The sequence below is a fragment of the Humulus lupulus genome, chromosome 4 (assembly GCF_963169125.1).
Source record: "Humulus lupulus chromosome 4, drHumLupu1.1, whole genome shotgun sequence".
Lineage (NCBI taxonomy): Eukaryota > Viridiplantae > Streptophyta > Magnoliopsida > Rosales > Cannabaceae > Humulus > Humulus lupulus.
This window is the reverse complement of record NC_084796.1, coordinates 10,369,014-10,391,894: the sequence shown is the minus strand read 5'-3', so window position 1 is coordinate 10,391,894 and position 22,881 is coordinate 10,369,014. Positions and strand designations below refer to the sequence as shown.

The following is a 22,881-nucleotide window of genomic DNA, read 5'->3' as shown; positions in this document are numbered from 1 at the left end:
TCAGATATCTAATTGGATCTACTAAGGTGGGTTTAGTCTATAAACAGCAACAAGCAAGTACTATAATAGAGGGATACAGTGATGCGGACTATGCAGGGGATAGGGATAGTAGGAAGTCTACATCTGCTTATATGTTTTTAATGGGAGGAAATTGTGTTAGCTGGAAGGTTCAACTACAACCTGTTGTGGCACTATCAACTACAGAATCTGAGTATATAGCAACTACTGAAGCTATAAAGGAAGCTATATGGATAAAAGGCCTAATGGAGGAAATAGAACTGCTTAATGGAATCCCTACTGTCTACTCAGATAGCCAAAGTTGTGTTCACCTATGCAAAAACCCTATGTTTCATGATAGAACTAAGCACATAGAGATAAAATACCACTTCATCAGAGACAATGTGACACAAGGTCACATTGCCATTGACAAAGTGCCTACAGAAGACAACCCATCAGATATGGGAACTAAAGTGGTAACCCTAACTAAATTTAAGCACTGCTTAAATTTACTAGGGATTGACACAGGGTGGTAAACATAACAGATCAGAGCAAAGACCCTCAGATGGACAAATCATTAGCAACACATATATATATATATATATATCAGCTCAAGTGGGGATTCAGGTGGAAATTGTTGGATAAATCCCCACTTAATCTGTTACAAGTAAAATACAGTTACAAGTTTTAAACTCACTTGCCCGAAGGCTTACAAAAGAGGAAACTTTTCTCATGCTCTGTTTAAAATTTGTTACAAAGAAACAAACTCAAGATCCTAATAGCTTTCCTAACAAACCCAAAGCAGTCTAAACAGATATCATTATTCAGAAGACTTTACTCTATATATACCTTTAGCCAGCTCCAGAAGAGATACACGAAGCATCATCATCTTCTTGAAAGCATATCCAAGAGAGCTCAAAGAAAGTTGAGAAAGGGAGAAGACAGAGAAAACAAGAGAGATAGTTAGTGAGAGTTTTTTGTAAGAAAGAAGAGAAATAGAAAATAACAATAATACTCAGAGGGCTCAGTGAGAAGGGATTACCTTGTCGATTCTTCTGTGACTTGGAATCCTTTGCCAAAACCTTGTAACAACAACTTCATAGTGAAGATCCGAGCTTTCCATCTGAGGAGCAGCTCAACGAGGATGTAACCCAGTTTATGGGCGAACCTCGAAAAATTTCTGGGTGTTTTCTTCTCTATTTTTCATCTCTGTTTGTTGGGTTTTGATTGAACTAAGTTTACTGAATTTTTTCTGGGTTGATTAATTTTTCGTGGGTTTCATCTCTCGGTTTTTGGGATTGAATTTCAGTTTGGGGTTCTTAGGGATATTGGTCTGCTAGGGTTCGGGGTTCAATAGAAAAGGGGGTTCTTTAATTTCAGATTGATTTGTTTTTGGTTTATATCTGCTACTTTAGAAACTGTGTCGTTTTGCCTTTTGACTCTTAGTCAACAAAAAGGTAGAGGTGTTAAAGGTCTCTTTTGACCTTGAAACTACTGATTGAATTTTTGTTTGGTATAGGGTTATTTCTGGTAAAATTCCTACAAGTTTCATATGTATTTTACGAATCGATGCATTCACAACCACCATTGTATCTCTTATAATTTTCTTAACCACTTCTTCACGATTGTTTCTTCTAGTCTCTTCATCATCAGCAGTAGTAAATATCAACAACTTGGCCATACTTCTTGATTTTGATGAATTGAGTACTTCTTGCTAATCGCCAAATATATATATGAAAACAAAATCAGGGAAATTTTTTATGGTTGTGTACTCTTGAAAGGATGTGTACTTCTGAAGGGTTGTGTACTCTTGAAAGGATGTGTACTTCTGAAGTGTTGTATTGTTTAATTTTTTTAACATTAATTATTTGATTGTGTAAAGAACCAATTATTGTATTTTTTGGGAATAGAACACCGTTAGATAGCCATTTATATAATAGGTAAGATACACACAAATATCTAGGAAAAGGGTATTTATTATGTTTGCAAAAAACACTGAACAAATGAAAATGCTTATAAAAAAACATATACATAGAAACAATATCTGGATATAAATATCAAATACACACTTGCCATTGCTTTTAGAGCTGCTAGAACTCAGTATGGCAATTTCTGTAAATTGGACTTTGACAGTGTAGTTACCATTCTCAAGCCCCAAACCATAGTATCTTAATGATGGACAGACTTGATGTCTGGACTAGTTCTGAGAAGTATTTGTGAATTGAGATGATGATGATGATGATGATAAAGTTGTATAGCTAGCATTTTTTTTTCTTCTGGTATAAGATTCAGTTTTGGAATGCTACCATTAATATGTTAACCAACCTGAACCGGTAGTTTTTTTTTAACACCTCTAATGACATAAAAGAAAGTTGAAATCCAACAGACCATCTTGAAACCATCATATTAACTACTAATCAATCTTGTATGATTCTCACCACATTTCCAATTAATTGAGCTGAGCCAATCAAATCACACAACACAAAGTTCAGCACGAAATTAACAAACTAGCTCATTTGATCACAATGCAGAATTGGAACCTGGAAAGAAAAATGGCTGATAAAGTAAAGCAAATAGTGGTCATAGTAATGATAATATTTGGGTGAAATGTATCACTAACCAGAACTATGTACACCGTGGCCTCTAATATGTCTTCAAATTTGTCAGGAACCCAGACCAGACCATGATTAGATAATCTTATAACAATTAACAACACAAGCATAGAAATATCTCTAGCAAGTAGGGATTTATCTTGCTAGACTTTGATGTCCTTTGATATTGGTTTTTTTTTATACAATAGGGATTTAAACCCCTCCCCTCCTCACAAACACTCACACACACCCAACCACTTAAGCTTCCCCCAAGTGGCCATATTGGTTTTTCTTTCTCTGGCTCTATCCTTTTGGCTACGAGTTCTCACTTTCGTTAAGCAATTGAAGTGCAATGAAGAGAGAACACACTTCACACTGTTTTTCCAAAAAGCTTTGTTCCCTCTATATAGAGCTGATTGCATACTAAATCTTCTACACATTTTTAATTCAAATTATGGCGGGAAGCACCTTTATTGGCCAATCCCATTCCTCAATTCTTCAATCCCAAATTGGTGTATTAATACCAATTCCCCAACTCCACAAGTAATCGCACCATAAATATATCATAATAACTCTAGTAAGTTCTATGTGATTATTATTTTATTGGATTTATATTTAAACTTTTTAAATTCCAATTTAAATTTTTTGCAAACTTAGCAAGCACCCAAAATTATTTTAAATTAACTAAACTACATCCTTTATTTTTTAAATTCCAATTTACTTTGTTTTATATACAATAAAGAAAATACAATATAAATTTTTTCTAATCGGACAAAAATATACTTTGTTTAGTGAGAAGCAAACAAGATAGCATCGTAGTTGATAGGACTTCTTGCTCTCTCCCATGCAGGCTCTTAATTTATTAGTCCTACACCACCAATAAAGTCAATAGATCTTATGTAGCAATTAGCCAAAAAAACAAAAATTCTAATCACACAAACATATACCTTGTTTAGTGAGAAGCATACAAGATAGTTTAGTAGTTGATAGGTTTAAAAAAGCATTATTGAGGCGGTCAAAAAACTCCTCAAGGCTTACGCCTTGAATTCATTTAGTGAGGCTTACGCCTCTTGTCAGTGAGGCGGTGCACTAATGGTGCGCCTCAGGTCCTAGAAGGAGACGTGTGCTTTCATAATTAATGTCAATTTGGACTTTTTAGTCCAATTGTTAAAGCCAAATATTCGACTTTTTAAAAATTAGGTGTGTCTATTTTATTTTAGGATTTTTGTAACTTAAAAAACTAAAATAAAGTTCAGTTTTAATGCATCAATTAAATCTCAAAGTTTGTATGGTTTATGTTATGTTTATAACTTAATTATTATCTTCATATATTTAGGTATTTTAGAAATATCTTTTTAATTAAATATTTGAGGCTATGCCTCAATGGGCTTGATGCTTCGGTTTTGCGTCACAAAAATAAAATGTTTCGAGGCTTAAAAATGATTTTTTAAACATTGATTGATAGTTCTTAGGCTCAAGTTAGACTTCTTGCTCTCTTCCACGCAGGGAGAGGTTTTTTGTGTGCATCGAAGGAGATTCTGCTTCTGTCTTCGCATCTTTCAAAAGGCATATGGTAGTGAGACATCACATTGTGTTAAGGAAGCCTATGTTCTTTCTAGTCAATTTTTTAGTTGTGTTTTAAGTTTAACTAGGGGTGTTGTTGGTCGGTTTGGGCGGGTTGAGAGAATTTTTGACAAACTCAAACTTATATTCGGATTGATAATTTTTAATCTGTAACCCACTCAATTAAAAAAAATGAATCACAAACTGTAACACACCCAAACAGCCGAAATTTTTTTTTTCTAAAAAAATCATTTTTTCACTAATATTTTTTATTATTTTCTCTATTTTTAGTTTGTATTATTTAAATATGGGGTCTTTTATAAAAAAAATAATTTAAATTTAGTTTTATATATGTATAATTAATAATTAAATAAATATAAAATTTTAAAAAAAATAAGCAAATACTTAATTGGGCAGGTTGGGTTACATTGGGCGGGTTACCAAAAATTTCAACCTGCCCAATATAATAATTGTGCGGCTTGAAATGAATGTCGGGTTTTTCGGGTTGTATTTTTGTCGGTTTTTTTGGATTGGTTTGAACGATTTATTCAGGTTGGGCGGGATGCAAAATTTGTTGCACAACCCTAAGTTTAACATCCAAACAAGTCAACTTTTATGCAAAATGGGCCCTGTTAAATTCGTTTTCTGGTGAGATTGATCTTCCCTCACTTCCAAAAAATGTTCTATGTAATGACTGCGAATGGTCTCCCTAGTTCTTATCAATGAAACGTTTCGTTACCCAAAAAAAAAACAACAGGTCTTCAAATTGAATTATATACTGCTAGAACTAGAAAGAGTACACAACTGAACATCTTGAAACCATCAATAACTTAGTACAATGGTATATGCTTTTCACCACATTTCCAATTGATTGAGCTGAACCAGTCAAATCACACAACACAAACTAGCTCATTTAATTACCATGCAGAACTGGAATCTAGTAAAGAAAAACAAGAACTTGGGTGAAATGTATTACTAACTAGACTTGTGTAATATGTACCATCAAATTTGCCGGGAACTAATTTCACCCAGTCCTTTTCAGCCATAAGAGAGCATCAGCAGTGCAAGCAACCAAAAGTATATAAATTGGTATAAAATATTATTAATTTTTTTTAAAAAAATTAGACAACATTGCCTGAAAGTGGCAACTTCTCTAACCACAATAAATAAAAATCTTACTTGGCATTGACAAAATGATATTTTATCTAACAAATATACTCAAGCCACCTCTGGGACTACAAGCATTGGGATGCTCTAAGTGAACTGTAAAAAAAATAAAAAATAAAAACAAGGAAGTCATTCATATGATTGTTGTTTTTAAAATTATCAAGGATTTAACTTTTAAGGTGTAAAGATGAGAAAAATAAATGGAATTCCAGAAATAAAGTTCTGAAAAATTTCTTTTGAATCATATAATGATATTTTTAAAATTTTCAAAGATTCATGGTGTATCAAGAGAAAACAAATATGGATCCCAGAAATAAATTTCTAACAAAAAAAAAAAAAAAAAAAAGTGAAGTATCATTCTTACTTGTAAATGGAGAAAAATTTCTCATTACGAACCGAGTCTAGTTTAAGTTGAAGACGAATAAAAAGAACTCCGTACGTCCCAAGAAAAAGGTACCAATTTTGTTACGAAATGGAAAATGAGTTGAATTTTTTTTCTCCTCCCAAGACATATGTATAGGTAGGGTGTCACGTGTCTTGCACGGGCAGTATTTGAGCTTTCACAAACATTAAGTTGGATTATACTGCTAGAGCTTGGAAGAGTACACAACAGAAAATCTTGAAACAAACATTAACTTATTACAATGGGATATCCTAATCAATCTTGTTGTATAAAGTTAGTTGCAGAAATAAAAAGGAACGAAATTACCGAATGATTGTCTGGGTTGAGTCGCGGACTAGGTCGCTCTCTTTAAGACGTTCGCGACACTGTCCAGAATTCGTGCAAGCAGACTATCAGCCCCGTCGTCCCCAGGATAAAACAGCTCAGTCTTAACTGTGATCGGACCTCCAACGTTTTATAAAAACGTGGGAGAAGCATGGCAGTTGGATTCCTGAAAAATCTGAAGAGATTAAGTCTTCAGTTTACCACTTAATAACCACGTTTTTATTAAATAAAAAATATTTAATAAATAATTTTTTCTAAAAAAATAATAAGGTGTACACCACACCAACCAGGTTGGACGGACGGCGGCGGGCGCGCTTGGTGGTCAGGTGAGCCTTTGTGTGACTCCTCCCTCTCCTACAAAAGTGGGTACCCCTTGGGGCACAACCCCAAGATTGAAGTCCACACTCTATATACCCTTACAAGAGAGTATTCTAAACCAATGTGGAACTCTTCCTCTAGGAATTCAATCACATTTTCTATTTTTTAATAATTCATACTCATATATAATATAAGTTCCAACAAATCTCCATACCCATAGTTCCTCCTAGGCAATCTTATATGCTTCTCACCACATTTCCATTTGATTGAGCTGAACCATTCAAATCACACAGCAAGAAATTAACAAACTAGCTCATTTAAATTACAATACAGAACTGGAAATAGTGCCTTCAAATTTGTCAAGAACCCAGGATTAGATAAGCTTGTAACAACACAAGCATTGAAAGTATCTCTAGCAAGTAGCCCTGTTTATCTTCTTTGACTTTGATGCTATTGGATAATGGCTTTTCTTTGTCTCCAAGAGCAATTATTAAAAGTTCCTTGTGAAGTTTGAAGTTCCCATCAAGTACACTTGACTCCATTACATGCTATAGTAAACTACATACCTTGTTGGCTGTTCTACCAGAGTGAGGTCAAGTTTTGTAGATGTGTAAAAACTGCATAAAAATATAAAAACAAATCTACAATTTTCAAGTTAAAATATCCAATCTACTCATTCACAAGCAAATATAAGAAAAACAAATCCCATTCTGATGCAAATTCATTACTCCTAAACTAGCTATAAAGTAAATACATTCTTAAGAGCACCAATCGAGCCACAATCACCATTTACTATAATATGTTGAAAAGTTTTCAATAGTTGCCCCTTTGCCTATAGATAACGTCTTCAAAGAAGGAGAAATCCACCGCAAAGTATCTTTCAATTCTGATTCCCTCTTGGGTTTAGATTCAGTAAAAACTTTAAAATGTTTCCAATCAACCAAAGGAGAACGACATACCCTCTTCAAGCTTTCTGGCAAGATAAGAGCCTTCATGTGTAGAATTAAGAAAATGTATTAATATCAAATAATAAAAACTGAAAATAACATGAAAGAATCAAGTAAGACAAGTAATAAACATACCTCAACTGAACCAACATGAATGCTTACGGTATTCCAGGAACAATTGAGATTCAAAAGAAAATTCATCACATTAATAAACCAATTGGCATCATAGTTTACTTGCCGCTTAAGAATTATGAATGTTCCATTCAACAAGTTGGATGACTCCACCATTGATATTCTAAATTTGAAATTGCCTTTATAACAAAATGATTCTAATTTTGGAGTTGAATCAATTATGACAGCCATTTCACAATCATCATAATAGTTAAACAAATAGAATCGTTTCAAGTGTTGACTCGAGATTTTAACGCGCTTCAAACTCATCCCATACTCGTTGCTCAAAGTCAAATCCTCAAGGAGAGGAAGGTTTGAAATGAGATGTTCTAATGATGATGACTCTTCCGTTTCCCAATCACAAGCTAGTAAGAGATTTCTAATTGCCTTGCACTTAGATAGATTTATTCTGTCAAAGGAAACAGAATATAATTCCAATGATTCAAGATTTATGGCTTCAATTCGTTCCACTACAACCCCAATGTGATTGATGTTCAAGAACTTGAGGCTTGAACTGTGTATTTGGATCTGATGATCAGTCAGTAAATTACAAAAAATCAACCCAAATTTCTCAAGGGAAGGGGAACCCAACAACAGCTTATCTACCACATCAAAATCTTCAAGCTGAACAAAAGTCAACAACAATAACTTGAGAGATGGAAAACTAAATGAGTAACGAGAACCCAACTCCACCCTAGTCAACTCCAAAGTAGTCAAATATCTAGCGTTGACTACAGTTTTAGGTAAGCAGTAGAAGCCAAGCTCATTATCATGGTCATCATAATCTTCCCACAAGCAAAGACTAATTTTCTTGACTTTATTCTCAACTGCAAAAGCTAACCACTTATCTAGGCGGCGAACCTTGCTTCTTCGATAGTAATCCATCTCAAACTTAAGACTGGATATGACTGAATCAGGGATGAAATGCATACCTCTCTTGCGGTGTTCCAAAAAATTGTCCACATAATTGTAGAACTTCCTCAGGGCTTGTGAACTCAAACAAGTATAATCAGAGAAAGAGAGATTGGGGACTGAATACCACATGAGTTTCCAACGCTTTGAAATGAGACATGTCCGAACGACATCCACAGTGGGAAGGAACGACATGATGTGTAAGATGAGTGCATCAGGTAGTTCCGAAATTCTGTCCTCCTCAACCATCTTCCATGTCGTTTTGACTCTTTTTTCCATGCCCCTTTTAGCCATTGAAGTTGAAAACGATGGATTGTGGATTGGACTGTAACAGCAAACGAAAATTAAAAAAAAAAAAAAAACTTGAGAAACCATCAATTAATTTCTTTTGAGTCATCTAATACTAGATATTAAAATTTTCAAACTTTTACAATGTATCAAGAGAAAATAAAATTCTAAGGCTATAAAAATAAAAATCATAAAAGAACCAAGATCGTTCATCCTTACTGTCAACAAAAATGCAGGCGAGACACTCTCAGGCAGAAAGAAAAGTAGTATGGATTTAGGTTTAAGAAATTGCAAGAATTTTTTGTTGAATAGAATAAACAAATGGGATTTTTGTCCCACATTTTCTCATTTCAATTTTCTTTTATTTGATTTGATTGCAAAATAAAAACAGAATAGAAATAGTAGTAGTAATAGTAATACTAATAGAAATGGAATTGAGTTGAATTTTCATTTTTTTTTCTTTGGCAGACATTAGATGATTAATGGAATAGAATGAATTTTATATTATTTTGACTAAATATCCTAACTTTACTTTTATAAATAATTTTAGAATAGTAAAGTTAGGATATTGAAAAATATATATATAATAGTTCCTTTTAGATAATAACCAATTTAATTTTAGAAAATAAATAATTATTGTATATATACTTATTGATATCCAATATTGAAAAATATAGAAAATAAATAATTGTTGTATATATACTTATTGAGATCCAATATAAGTAAATATATATTTTCTTACATAAATATATTTTACTTGAGAGAACCAATACTTATTGAACATCTTAAAAATAAAATAAAAATTAAAGCAAAGAGAAAATAAACCATTATTTAAGGAAAATACTAGACAATCAAGATATAAAGAGTAAAGAAAAAAAGTATAAATAAGTTTGTGAGTGGCATAAAATAGAGACAAATAAAGAAAAAATAAGAGTAAAAATGAGATATTAAAAATGAATTAATCATCATGAATGACTTTTCCATCTATTTTTTAATGGAATAACAATTCTTGCACTTTAATAAAAAGTAATTCATTTAGAAAAAGTATTTCTAAGCAAAATATGGAACCACACATAGGAATATAAATCAATTCCATTCAATTCCATCCAATTCTTACCAAGCAAACATACTCTTATTTTATATAAAGGGTACGTGGCCGAGTAGTTAAAGACATAAAAAAATCATTGTTGTTTAACAATGTATTTGAGTCATCTAATAATAGATATTAAAATTTTCAAACTTTTACAATGTAACAAGAGAAAATAAAATTCTAAAGCTATAAAAATAAAAATCGTAAAAGAAGCACGAATCATTCATCTTTTATGTTCAACAAAAATACAGGTGAGACTCTCACACATAGGAATGTAAAGTTGAAGAAATTGTTAGAATTTTTCTTACTCAATAAAAAAACCAAATGGGATTTTTGTCCCACATTAGTTTTAAGAGAATTTTCTCATATCACTTAGCTTATATAAAGGGTTCATGACTAAGGTGTTAAAAACTTAAAAAAATCATTTCCGAAGGTATTTAAATATATTATTATATTTATATTATAAATTTTAGTTAAAAGTTTTATATTATTACTTTGATAGAGTTAACTATAACAATATCAATATCAGTGTAAAGTATCATACTTTACAATATAATATTTGCCAAAATTCAAATTTAATTAATAAAATTTTACTAATTTAATTCAATTAATTTAATGGTATCAAAATGTTACTTTGCAAAACACAAAGTTCCAAAAGATTAAACTCCCTTAATTAAACGGTTTTCTGTGACAGGTACTAGTGCAGTTAGTAGCAAGCCTTACTGACCTTGTCAAGGTGAGAATTCAAGCGATGTTACACAGGACCCTTTGATGCTTTAAACAAGATTTTTATTCAGAAGAAGCTGGAGGACTTTGGAGAGGGATCTTTCCAAATGTTCAAAGAGATTTTTTGTAAACATGGGAGAGTTTGCTTTTTATGACAGTGAAGACAAGAATGATGAAGCGGGCTGATGTTAAAGATGAGAAGTTTGTGTACATGAATTCTTATGATTGTTTGGTTAAAACTATCAAAATTGGACTCAAAGCACTTTAGAAGGGTTCCTTCCCCACATGGGCTAGGCCTGGTCCTTGGCAATTTGTCTTCTGGGAGTTATATGAGAAGTTTAGGAAAATTGCAGGGCTTTCTTTTCCTTCTGATATACTAATCTACTGCCATTGGATTCCTTTTCACAAGCTTTTATAGTTGGTTGAATAAGTTAAAGCTTGAGTTTTAGATTTGGAGCATCTGTTAGTTTCCAAATGTTACCGGTATGTGTGATCAGACAAAATACTGTAACTTTGTATCAGATCAACTTCTTATTGTTTAGATTAGTTTAGTTGTGTCATAGTTGTTTAGTTTCTGTAAACTATTATTAGAAAGCAAGCATAAAAAATACACAAGCCATTGCTTAGAGTTCAATAACAAATATTCTGCAGTGCTTTGTTTGTGTATCTTATTTTTGACATGGATTGGAAACCATTACTTCACATGAGAAATCCCATTCTACAAAATGCATCACACTTTTTGCCTCTCAAAGACTAAGTTCTCATAAAGATTTAACTTTTATGAGTCAGTTTATGATATCATAAAGTTTAGGCAAACCAAAATCTGATATTTTGGGGATGAGATTATGGCCATGCAGAATGTTGCTGGACTTGACATCTCTGTGTACCATTCTAAGCCACGACTCCTTGTGAAGATAAGCCAGACCTCTTGGTACCCCATGCAAATGTCGAAACGTATTGACCAATCCAGCTTCTACCTATGCTTCCCTGATACATGACAGCCACAAATATTTTTAAATTTATTTGTGATTATACGAACAACAACATTGTTATTCATGTACCAAATAATACTTGATCAAGACCCCTTTTTTCTAGGTGCTTGTAAACAATAAGTCTTTTTGTCTCCCTCAATACAACATCCATACAATTTGACCAGGTTACGATGTTGCACAGCAGATATAGTAACAAACTGGCTGTTTCCTTGATGAGAAGTCACAGAGAGTTGCTTCATAGCAACAACTCTTCCATCTTCAAGTGTTCCCTATTAAGTTATAAGGAAAATCTTATAATGAATTGCCTTTGTATCTATCTACCACTTTTGTGCCATCAACAAATGATAATTTTTAGCTTGCAAGTTGTTATGAAATTGATTAATGAAACTACTTACCATGTAGACAGGTCCAAATTCTTCCTCTCCCAAATTAATAGAAGAATTGAAATCATTGGTAGCCGCATTTAGTTCACTATAGCTGAAAGTGAATGGTTTAAATTCCACTCCCAAGAACTCTGCAAAACAATTAACAGTCAATAAATTGGTGTGTGCTGAAATGCCAATAATGTAGTTTTCTTAAGAAACAGATCACAGTCAAGAAATGTTACCTTCATTCATTTGAACCTAATTTTTTTTATGAACAGTGTAGAAAGCCAACCCTGCAGCAAAGAGCACACAACATTTCAGACTTGAAAAAAAAAACAGTAGCAAAAACAAGCAAGAACAAATCAAAGATTGCAACAAAAACAGCCAAATAAAGAACAGAAGATTACTTGGTTCGAATCAGTGTGATCCTACATCCAAGGCAGGGTTTTAGACCCTAGTCAAATCCACTTTAGTATCAACAATACACTCTCAAAGACATGAGAAGTCTCTCACCTCACATTACACAGCTTTTTACCTCAAGACATCAATTAATTTGTTATTTTAAATTTTCAATGATTCACGGTGTATGAAGAAAAAAAGAAATTGATACCAAGAATAAATTTCTAAAGGCAATTAAAATAAAAATGAAAGAAATAATTTCTTTTTAAATGTAGGATGGCACGTGTCTTGCACATGCTGTATTGAGCATTCACAGACAATTTAAGCCAAGAGATAGGCATGTGGAGTCCTTGGTTCTTTTATTCACAGGAATTAGTTCCTGTTTATACAAATTGCATGATATAAACACAGTTAAGTTAATAAGAATCTATAATCAAAGTGTACTTGATCTCTAATCAGATAATTAGCTCTTAATCTAACCACACAAACATATACCTTGTTTATTCTCATTTTTTTAATTTCATGTTCTGTCAGGTTGGCTGAATATAACGCCATAACAGAAAGTTGAATTATACTACAAGAGCTTTCACAGCTGAAAATTTTGAATATCTTAATCAATCTTGATTCCCAGAGTTGCTAAGCAATCTTGTATGTTTCTCACCACATTTTTATTTGAATGGGCTGAACCAATCAAATCACACAACACAGACTTCAGCAAGAAATTAACAAACTAGCTCATTTAAATTACAATGCAGAACTGGAATCTAGAAAGAAAGAAAAAAAGTTGCTAAAGTAAGACAAATAGTGCCTTCAAATTTGTGAAGAACCCATGATTAGATAAGCTTGTAACAACACAAGCATAGAAAGAATCTCTACCAAGTAGACCTGCTTATGTTGTTTGACTTTGATGTCATTTAATATTGGTTTTTTCTCTCTTGCTCTCTCTACTTTTGGCTTTGAATTCTCTCTTTGGCTAAGCAATTGTAGTGTAACATGCAGAAAACACTCTCTTTATACAGACCCATTTTTTATATCAAATTTTATTGGTATTCCTGAGCAGATATGCAGCCTTAGAATATTCCAAAAGTAATTATTAAAAGTCCATTATGAAGTATGAAGTTTCTATTCAGCATATTAGGTAACTCCATTACATGTTGAAGTAAAGTCCATACTTTCTTGGCTGTTCTCCCAGATTGAGGTCAAGTTTTGTAGATTAGTAAAAATTGCCTTAAAATATATATAAAAAAAACAACTATACAATTTTCAAGTTAAATATCCCATCTGTTCATTCACAGACAAATATAAGAAAAACAATTCCCATTCTGATAAAAATTCATTAGTCCTAAGCTACCTATAAAGTAAATACAATCTCAAAGGGACTAATTCTAGGCCTTAGCAAAGAAAGAAAAGAAATAGAAGACAGTATCTTTTATAACCATTGTTTAAGATGTTGAAAAATATTAAAAATATGAGTAATGATATATGCACCCAAAACATACACCCAAACATTACACACTAATGTGGCAGTTTAGTCTAGTCAATCATATTTATTAAAACTGGGACCCACTGTTTTAAAAGTAGTAACACGTCACTGTGTGTAATGTTTGGGTGCATGTTTTGAGTGCACATTATCATTACTCTAAAAATATATCCCTTTTGCTATAGATAATGTCTTTAAAGAAGGAGAAATCCACAACAGAGCATCCCTCAAGGCTGATTCCCTCTCTGGTTTACATTCAGTAAAAACTTTAAGATGCTCCCAATAAACCAAAGGAGAACGACATACCCTCTTCACGCTTTCTGGAACGATGAGAGCCTTCATGTATAGAATAAAGAAAATGTATAAAAATATCGAAAATGCAGTAAATAGAGCAATAATATAAACTTGAAATAATACCAAGGAATCAAATAAGACAAGTAACAAACATACCTCAACTGAGCCAACATGCAGGCTTACCGTATTCCAGGAACAATTGAGATTCAGAAGAAAATTCATCATATTGATAAACCAATTGGCATCATAGTTCTGTTGCCGCTTAAGAATTATGAATGTTCCATTCAACAAATTGGTTGACTCCACCATTGATATACTAAGTTTGATACTGCCCTTATAACAAAATGATTCTAATTTTGGAGCTGATTCAATTATAACAGTCATTTCATCATCATCATCAATATAAGAGGCAGAGTTATCCAAATTGAATCTTTTCAAGTGTTGACTGGAGATTTTAATGCGATCCAACCTAAACTCATACCAATTGCTCAAGGTCAAATTCTCAAGTAAAGGAAGGTTTGAGATGAAATATTCTAATGATGACTCGTCCATACCCCAATCACATGTTAAAGAGAGATCTCTAATTGCTTTGCATGCAGAGAGATTTGCTTTGTTAAAGCAAACACCAAATAGTTCCAAAGATTCAAGATTTTTGGCTTCAATGTGCTCCACCACACCCCAAATGTGTTCAATTTCCAAGAACTTGAGGCTTAAACTATGTATTTGTATCTCATGATCAGTTTTTGAACTGCAACAAATTAACCGCAATTTCTCAAGGGAAGGAGAACCCAACAACAACTTATCTACCACATCTATATCCGAAAGTTGAACAAGATTCAATGTCAATGATTTCAGGGATGGAAAACTGAATGAGTAACGAGAATCCAACTCCACCCTAGTCAACTTCAAAACAGTCAAATATATGGCGTTGACTAGTAGAGTTTTAGGTAAGCAGTAGTAGCAATGCTCATCATCCTCATCATACTCTTCCCACAAGTGAAGATTTAATTCCTTGACTTTATTCTCAACTGCAAAAACTAACCATTTATCTAGCCGGCAAACCTTGCTTCTTCTATAGTGATCCACCCGAAGCTTAAGACTAGTTATGACAGAATCAGGGATGAAATTCATACCTCTCTTGCGGTGTTCCAAAAAATTGTCCACATAATTGTAGAACTTTCTCAGGGCCTGTGATTTAGGGCAAGTATGGTCGGAGAAAGAGATGGTGGGGACTGAATACCACAACAGTTTCCAACGCTTTGAAAGGAGACATGTCCGAACGACATCCACAGTGGGAAGGAACGACATGATGTGTACGATGAGTGCATCAGGTAGTTTCGAAATTCTGTCCTCACCCATCATCGACGATGTCGGTTTAACTCTTTTTCTCCCCGGACGACGACTGTTTCTTTCCATGCCCTTTTTCGCCATGGAAGTTGAAAACTATGGACTGTGAACTGTAACAGAAAACGAGAATAAAAAGAAAAACCTTGAGAAACCATCAATTAGTTTCCTTCGACTCATATATATAATACTAGATTTGAAAATTTTCAAACATTTACGGTGATAAATTTCTAACGCTACGAAAATAAAAATCATAGAAGAAAATTCATCCTTACTTGTAGCTGCAATAGAAAAAATTTCACTTTGTTCAACAAAACTGCTGGGTAAGTGGAAAGTGGAAAGAAGAACAATACTCCTAGCTGATCAGTACGTATCCCAAGAAAAAGGCAGAGCAGTATTAATACTGAATGGAAAATGAGTTAAATAAGAGAGTGCTTTTTCGCAGCTTAAGATAAGTAATACGATTGGATAGCGATTCTTTATATTACTTATTAAAAGAATAATTTAAGTATTTGATATTAGATTACACTAATATTTATTTCACATCCTTATCACGTTGAGGACATAAGTGGTGTCCCTTAATATTTTTCATTAAAAAAATTCTATATAATTTTTTTTATCAAAAATATTTTATGTATTTAAATTGCTAGCAAGAGGATGGCACATATTTTTCACAATTGGTATTTGCGTCATAAATACTTAATATTTAACACTAGTTATACTTAAATATTTAATTTTTTTAAATGATAAACATACCCAATATTCAATATATGTTAAAATAAATATTTAATCTTTTTTTTTTTGTCAAAAATATCTAAAATTGCTAAAACATTATTTTTTTTAATACCTTGTTAAACATATGACTAAATAGATATTTGTGACTCTGCAATTAGTCTATTTCATAATATTTTTCTAAAAAAAAAAATTTAAATTAGAAAATTGAATTAAAAAAACATTTTGAATTAATTTAAATTTAAAAATACATATTTTGATAACAAAAATACATAAATTACGAAATTATATATGTTTAGTGAGCCAACACTTAACAACTATAATAGAAGAAACACTGATAAAAGTAATGTTTTAGCAACTTTGAATATTTTTGCCGCAAAAAAAAAAATTAAGTATATATCTTTAATATATATTGAACATTGATTATTTTTGCCATAAAAATAAAATATTCAGTATTTAACTGTAACAAGGGTTAAACATTAATGGTCTTGAGTTTATTTTTTAAGTCCATTTGTTAAATCCGAGTTAGAGCACTCATACACGATTACCTAAAATAACTAAATAACTAATTAGCTAAAATAGCTAAGAGAAAATCTAAAAATACTAGACCCTTTGATGCTTTAAACAAGATTTTTATTCAGAAGAAATTGGAGAACTTTGGAGAGGGATCTTTCCAAATATTTAAAGAGATTCTTTGTAAGCATGGGAGAGTTTGCTTACTATGACAGTGAAAAAAAAAACTCTGTTATGCATAATAGGATTTGTGAGGATAACATATATGCTCACACCTTTGCCTCTTTAATGTCAGGTCTTTTGGCCACTGCTTTGAGTTGTGTAGTCAAGAAGACAAGAATGATGAATCAGGCTGCTGTTAAAGAGGAGAAGTAATTGTGTACATGAATTCTTATGATTGTTTGGTTAAAGACTGTCAAAATTGGACTCGAAGCACTTTAGAAGGGTTTCTTCCCCACATGGGCTAGGCCTGTTCCTTCTGATATAATTAATAATCTACTGTCATTGGATTCCTTTTCACTAGCTTGAACTATAGTTTTAGATTTGGAGCATCTATTAGTTTCCAAATGTTACCAGAAAGAAAATGCTGTAACTTTGTAACAAATCAACTTCTTATTGTTTAGATGAGGTTACTTTTTTCATGGTTGTTTAGTTTCTGTAAACTATGATTAGATAGCAAGCATAAAAAAAAAATACTTGTTTTTTTCCATAATGGATGATTTATTAGGAAACCATTACAAATTACATTCTACAAAATTTATCACACTTTAAACATATTTTGTCTCTCAAAGAATCCTTATTATATACATCGAAACCTAGCTGATTGCTTGTTCTTTAACAATTTTCATGTTCTCCTCTTGATAATAATCTAGTATGTATGATGAGAGAAAAGACTTGTAACTTTGTAACAAAGCAGCCTCTTATTGTTTAGATTAACAAATTGATTAGTTTGTTGTCCTTTGCTTTTTTTTTTCGTAGTTGTTTACTTTCTCTAAACTGTGATTGAATAGCAAGCATAAAAAGATGCAATGGAATCCATATCATATATGTAGAATCATGATTCTTTGTTCTTTGAGTCAAAGTTGATACATACTTGAAAGAGTTCAGAATAGCTTGAACTTTTGGTGAGAAAGAAACAGAGAAAATGCAGAGAGAAGAAGAAGAGATGATGATGAAAAATGTGATGGCTCAACTAACTGTTGATTGCCTTGTGAACTTCTATTAATGGCCACAGATTACAGAAGAAGTTGTAACTGAAATGACAGCTATACAAAACCAAACCGAAATCTGTTAGAGAAACAGTTACAAAACAGAAAACAAATCCTAACTGTCTAACTGTTTTTCTTTATTCCTAACATCCCCCCTCAAGTGACACGGGGGAAACTGAAGTGTCAACTTGTCTGCCAAAAATGTAAACTGAGGAATAGGCAAAGGTTTGGTTAAAATGTCCGCAATTTGGTTGCTGGAAGCCTTTTGCTACTAGTTGTGCCTTGTATTTTTCCACAGTCCCATCTGAGTTATACTTGACTCTATAAACCCATTTGTTGGTGATCAAACACATGCCATCCAAATAAGGAACCAATGACCAGGTCTTGTTCTTTGTAAGAGCATCAAACTCAGTGTCCATAGCGCCTTTCCATTTAGGAGAGGCAAGAGCTTGTTTGATTGTAGATGGTTCTAACTCAGTGATAGATTGGGCAATATAGGTTTTGGGTTTATGAATACCTGCTTTTGACCTTGTGACCATAGGATGCATATTGTGAACAACAGGAGACTGTGGTGAGACATGAGGTGACTCAGGTACAGGCAGCAAATGTGGTGAATCAGAATTAGAAGAGTGAGTAACAATGGGAATGACTGAAGATAGAGAAGTGTCTGGACTTTGTGAGGAAGAAGCAATGTTGAGGCTGATATTTGATGAACCAGTTTGATGATTTTGAGACAGTGGAGAAGGTGGAATGCCAGTAGAAATAGACTGTGGGAGACAATAGTCATTGAGATTAATGACAGAGGTAGGGTGGGAATTAGATGGAGAAGCAGAAGGAAAGAGATTATTGTAGGGAAATTCTTCCTCATTGAAGGTAACACTTCTAGCTACATAAATCCTACCAGTGGGGTGTAAGCATCTGTAGCCTTTTTGAGATATGCTATAGCCTATGAAGACACATTTAGTTGATCTAAAAGAGACCTTATGATTGTTATACGGTCTGAGTAAGGGAAAGCAAGAACAGCCAAATACTTTCATCATATTGTAATCTGGTTTGAGGTGAAATAATTTCTCTAAAGGGGACAGAAAGTTTAGAGTGGGGGTAGGAAGCCAATTGATGAGATAGGCAGCTGAGGCAAAGGCTTCCCACCAGAATTTTAAAGGCATATTGGCCTGAGCAAGTAAAGTAAGACCAATATCTACCAAATGTTTGTGTTTCCTCTCCACTCTCCCTTGTTGTTGATGAGTGTGGGGACAGGAATTTCTTCTAGAAATACCTAACTGTGTGAACAGATTATAGAGAGGGAGATATTCTTTTCCAAGATCTAATTGAATACTTTTAATTTTCACCTCAAACATTCTTTCAACATAGGCATTAAATTGTTTAAAAATGGTGGTTGCCTCAAACTTTGTTTGCATTGGATAGATCCACACAAATTTAGTAAAATCATCAACAAAGTTAATGTAATATTTATAGCCATCTAGAGAAACATGAAATGAGGGACCCCAAACATCAGAATGTATCAATTGAAAGGGGGCAGTGGTTTTATTTTCAGCTGATTTAAATGCAAATTGATGAAGTTTTCCATATTGGCATGAATCACAAAAGGCTACATCATTACATTTGACATCAGGACAAACTGTGGCAAGCACTTTGCCTAAAACGGATTTGGATGGATGACCTAGCCTGCAATGCCAAACAGAGGCAGCTTTGGTCTTATTAAAAACTGGATTGCTAGTAGTAGTACAGTTGAAACTACTAGGATTACAGAGACTGGTAAGAAAAGGGAATTGAGAAGAGTTGACACTTGAGCTGGACTTGTGTGGATTAAGAAGCTGCAACTGGTATAGTCCATCACTGAGGGTACCTCGAAGAAGTACTTTGCTGGTCTTCTTGTCCTTAATAAGACAACAAGTATCATCAAATTCAAGCACAACATGATTGTCTTTGGTGAATTGGGAAATACTAACCAGATTTTTGGTCATATTGGGAACATGCAGGATGTCTTTTAAAACTAAAGGATGATTAGAAGGTTTGTATGCACTGAGTTAGAACCAATATGCAAAATGGGAATAGAGTGACCATTACCAATTGTTACTTTGGCCTTTCCTTTGTAGTCTTGCTTGTGATCAAGATTTTGGTCATTCGAAGTCATGTGGTGAGTTGCTCTTGTGTCAAGATACCAGGCAATGGAGAGATCTTCGGTGGGGTGGGTGGTGGACATGAGAACTTGATGATTCTCAGTGTTATTGGAGGTTGAAGCTCCATTGGATGGAAGAGGTCCTTGAAAAGAAATGTCAAACTGATGATAACATTTTTGTGTTGTGTGTTCACTGCGCCCACATAGCTGGCAAATAAATCGATTACCACGACCTCCTCCTCTGTAAGTTTGGCCACCTCTATAAGATCCTCGATATCCATGGCCAGTGAAGGATGAACCACCATTGAAAGACTGACCACCACGGCTAGCACCACCACGTAGAGATAAGCCAACAAAGTTTGCTTGGATATTGTCGAGAGTGGCACTAGTCTGTTGACTTATTCTCATTTCTTGGCTGTGTAACATGAACTGAACTTCTTGAAGAGAGAGAGGTTCAGTTCTTGAGGTTAAATTGACCACAACAACTTCATATTCTGGTCTGAGACCACCAAGAATGTATAAAGCAAGATCATCATCGGAGATAGGTTAACCAGCAACAGCTAGAGAATCAGCAAGCTGCTTCATCTTCAAGAAGTATTCGTCAATGCTCATAGAGCCTTTCTTTGTCGATTGGAGTAGGCCACGAACTTGAAGAAGTCTCGCTCTGGATCTAGTAGCAAAGAGTTGAGCGAAGACATTCCAGATCTCCGACGATGTTCGACAGTTGATCACATAGCCAAGCATTTGTTCAGAAATGGAATTCATCAGCCAGTGCAGTATGAATTGATCAAATCGAATCCAATTTTGATAAGCTGGATTGAGAATGTTACCTGCAAGAAACTGAGCTGGAATCGGAAATGTACCAAGAATGTATCCATCGAGATTATATGCTCGAATTTCTGCAAGAACTAAGGATCACCAAAATGAGTAGTTTGATCGATCCAAACGAAGATTTAGAGGCAGCAGATTGTTGTTAGGTAGTCCGATTTGAAGTGGTTCTGGAACGGGGAGTTGAGCTTGCACGGGAGCAATTGGTGGATCGGCATTGTCTTCATTGTGAATTTGAGGATTGATTCAAGCTCCAATGACGTTTCCCGTTTGTGTGGAGTTGGCTGTGGACTCCATGGGGCTCTTGATACCATGAAAGAGTTCAGAATAGCTTGAACTTTTGGTGAGAAAGAAACAGAGAAAATGTAGAGAGAAGAAGAAGAGATGATGATGAAAAATGATGGCTCAACTGACTGTTGATTGCCTTGTGAACTTCTATTAATGGCCATAGATTACAGAAGAAGTTGTAACTAAAATGACAGCTATACAAAACCAAACCAAAATCTGTTAGAGAAACAGTTACAAAACAGAAAACAAATCCTAACTGTCTAACTGTTTTTCTTTATTCCTAACAATACTATAACACAATACACATTCATTTTTTTCATCTTACTATTTTTGACTCAGTATACCAGATTCATTGATCACTCTAAAAGGGTCTCCTTCATCACGAGCTAAATAGAGATTACCACTCAATAGCTAATGCCCACCAACCCCAGCATCATCTCCCATTATGGGCAGAAACAAATTCTCATGCTTCTTTTGTTCCCTATTTCTACTACAAAATCACAGTGTAGTAGCAGTTGCAGAGGCATAAAATCTGGGCTTCTTTAAAGCAGCTCCACTTTCTCTTCCTCACAGTTTGCCTAGGCAATTGCATGGTGGTCGAGGCAGTGATATGCTTAAACCATGGGAGATTATGGGCGTGGGAGACTTGAAAGGACCTGAAACTATTATGTATAATTCCAATGAAGTTAGTGAACTTGCTTTTGGACATTACAATGAAGTCATAGTGGCTGATCCTAAAGAGTGTTGCTATTTGGCACCTTAAAGTGCCCAACACCACATGAGATGGCACCCTGGTTGGTTAACGACACTTCATAATACTTATTAAATTCAAATGTGTGGGACCTGATATTTGATTGCACCAATAGTGGTATGACACCTCATTGTGATGTTGTGCACCAGTGGTGCCCCTTAGCATTTCTCGATCCTAAAAGGGTGAGAGTGTTATTACCAACAACTCAAGCCTCTGGAAAAAGGCAGATCTTTTGTCTGTTAAAATTTTTCCAAACTTAACAACCTTTCAAAATAATTTAAATTAACTAAAGCATATCCTAATATTAGAGAGGCATCTCTTAAGTTGACAAAACCTTGAGATTAAAGAAGCTTCAAACTAAGCAGCAACATATAAAGTTTTTAAGCAAGATGAGAGATCCATGTATAGATTAAAAAAATGCATTAAAGAACAACAACAATGCAAGTGAGAACGATAGCCACTGTAGTATATAAAATTACATCGCTAATATTTTGTCAATATGCTTATTAGCGAGGATTATATCCTCGCTAATGCTTTTATGTATTTTTTATTTTGTATTATTTATTTAATTTATTTTTACTTCTCTATTATTTATTTAATTTATTTTATATGTAATAATATGATAACTTACTTATTTTTATTTAATTCATATTTATTTATTTAATGTAATTTCAATTTTATATGAAATTATATATGATGACTAATTAAAAATTATATGACATGATTATAAATAAAAAAAATTAAGTGACATGATTATAAATAGAAAATTTAAACATTCAAGTTATGTGTCTCTTAAAATATTTAAAGTTATCTATCTTCTAAGTCATTAAAAGTAAATTGTCTTCTAAATTACTTAAACTAAGGGTAACTTCTAAAATATGGAAAAACTATGCATGTCCTAGGTCTTCTTCTTCTTCTTCATTTGAATTTGGTGGTTGTGTTGGAAATGAAAATGGGAAGGGGGAGGTTGAAATTGAGGTAAATTAACAGGAGGAAAATCTTGTCCAAGTGTTGTTAACCAATTTGCTCTAAATTTAATTAGCTCGGTAT

The 22,881-nt window shown here is 33.5% G+C and overlaps 3 protein-coding genes across 5 annotated transcripts; all 3 read right to left on the bottom strand.

Annotated features, from left to right (window-relative positions):
- Nucleotides 1–5,876: 5,876 nt before the first annotated feature.
- LOC133829932 (F-box/FBD/LRR-repeat protein At1g51370-like) lies at nucleotides 5,877–9,087 on the bottom strand. 2 transcript variants are annotated; one of them, XM_062259775.1, is made up of 4 exons: nucleotides 8,901–9,087; nucleotides 7,446–8,718; nucleotides 6,333–7,352; nucleotides 5,877–6,220 (listed from the first exon to the last, which is right to left on the bottom strand). In XM_062259775.1, exons 2-3 carry the CDS (start codon nucleotides 8,685–8,687, stop codon nucleotides 7,146–7,148), a joined length of 1,449 nt encoding a protein of 482 aa, XP_062115759.1. In that variant the 5' UTR covers nucleotides 8,688–8,718; nucleotides 8,901–9,087; the 3' UTR covers nucleotides 5,877–6,220; nucleotides 6,333–7,145. The 2 variants fall into 2 exon arrangements, with proteins under 2 accessions (XP_062115759.1, XP_062115758.1); XM_062259774.1 differs by lacking the exon at nucleotides 8,901–9,087 and having other exon boundaries at nucleotides 7,446–8,818.
- A 2,039-nt stretch (nucleotides 9,088–11,126) lies between these two features.
- Nucleotides 11,127–13,366, bottom strand: LOC133829931 (probable LRR receptor-like serine/threonine-protein kinase At1g56140). Of its 2 annotated transcripts, none has more exons than XM_062259772.1 (3): nucleotides 12,097–13,366; nucleotides 11,885–12,003; nucleotides 11,127–11,758 (listed from the first exon to the last, which is right to left on the bottom strand). In XM_062259772.1, the coding sequence occupies exons 1-3, from the start codon at nucleotides 12,104–12,106 to the stop codon at nucleotides 11,573–11,575; spliced, it is 315 nt and encodes a 104-aa protein (XP_062115756.1). In that variant the 5' UTR covers nucleotides 12,107–13,366; the 3' UTR covers nucleotides 11,127–11,572. The 2 variants fall into 2 exon arrangements, with proteins under 2 accessions (XP_062115756.1, XP_062115757.1); XM_062259773.1 differs by having other exon boundaries at nucleotides 11,127–11,484.
- Nucleotides 13,367–13,493: 127 nt separating this feature from the next.
- On the bottom strand, nucleotides 13,494–15,792 carry LOC133829930 (putative F-box/LRR-repeat protein At4g15060). Its single transcript, XM_062259771.1, has 3 exons — nucleotides 15,647–15,792; nucleotides 14,184–15,484; nucleotides 13,494–14,069 (listed from the first exon to the last, which is right to left on the bottom strand). The coding sequence occupies exons 2-3, from the start codon at nucleotides 15,456–15,458 to the stop codon at nucleotides 13,893–13,895; spliced, it is 1,452 nt and encodes a 483-aa protein (XP_062115755.1). The 5' UTR covers nucleotides 15,459–15,484; nucleotides 15,647–15,792; the 3' UTR covers nucleotides 13,494–13,892.
- Between the last annotated feature and the right edge of the window lie 7,089 nt (nucleotides 15,793–22,881).

What these genes read in the sequence shown, in the direction of transcription:
- LOC133829932 (XM_062259774.1), bottom strand. Translation starts at nt 8,768, where the DNA reads ATGGTTTCTCAAGTTTTTTTTTTTTTTTTAATTTTCGTTTGCTGTTAC. An exon ending in TTCATGTTGGTTCAGTTGAG is followed by an intron (nt 7,353 to 7,445) that starts GTATGTTTATTA and finishes CTACACATGAAG; the next exon opens with GCTCTTATCTTGCCAGAAAG.
- LOC133829931 (XM_062259772.1), bottom strand. An exon ending in AATTTGGACCTGTCTACATG is followed by an intron (nt 11,759 to 11,884) that starts GTAAGTAGTTTC and finishes ATAACTTAATAG; the next exon opens with GGAACACTTGAAGATGGAAG.
- LOC133829930 (XM_062259771.1), bottom strand. Translation starts at nt 15,458, where the DNA reads ATGGCGAAAAAGGGCATGGAAAGAAACAGTCGTCGTCCGGGGAGAAAA. An exon ending in TGCATGTTGGCTCAGTTGAG is followed by an intron (nt 14,070 to 14,183) that starts GTATGTTTGTTA and finishes CTATACATGAAG; the next exon opens with GCTCTCATCGTTCCAGAAAG.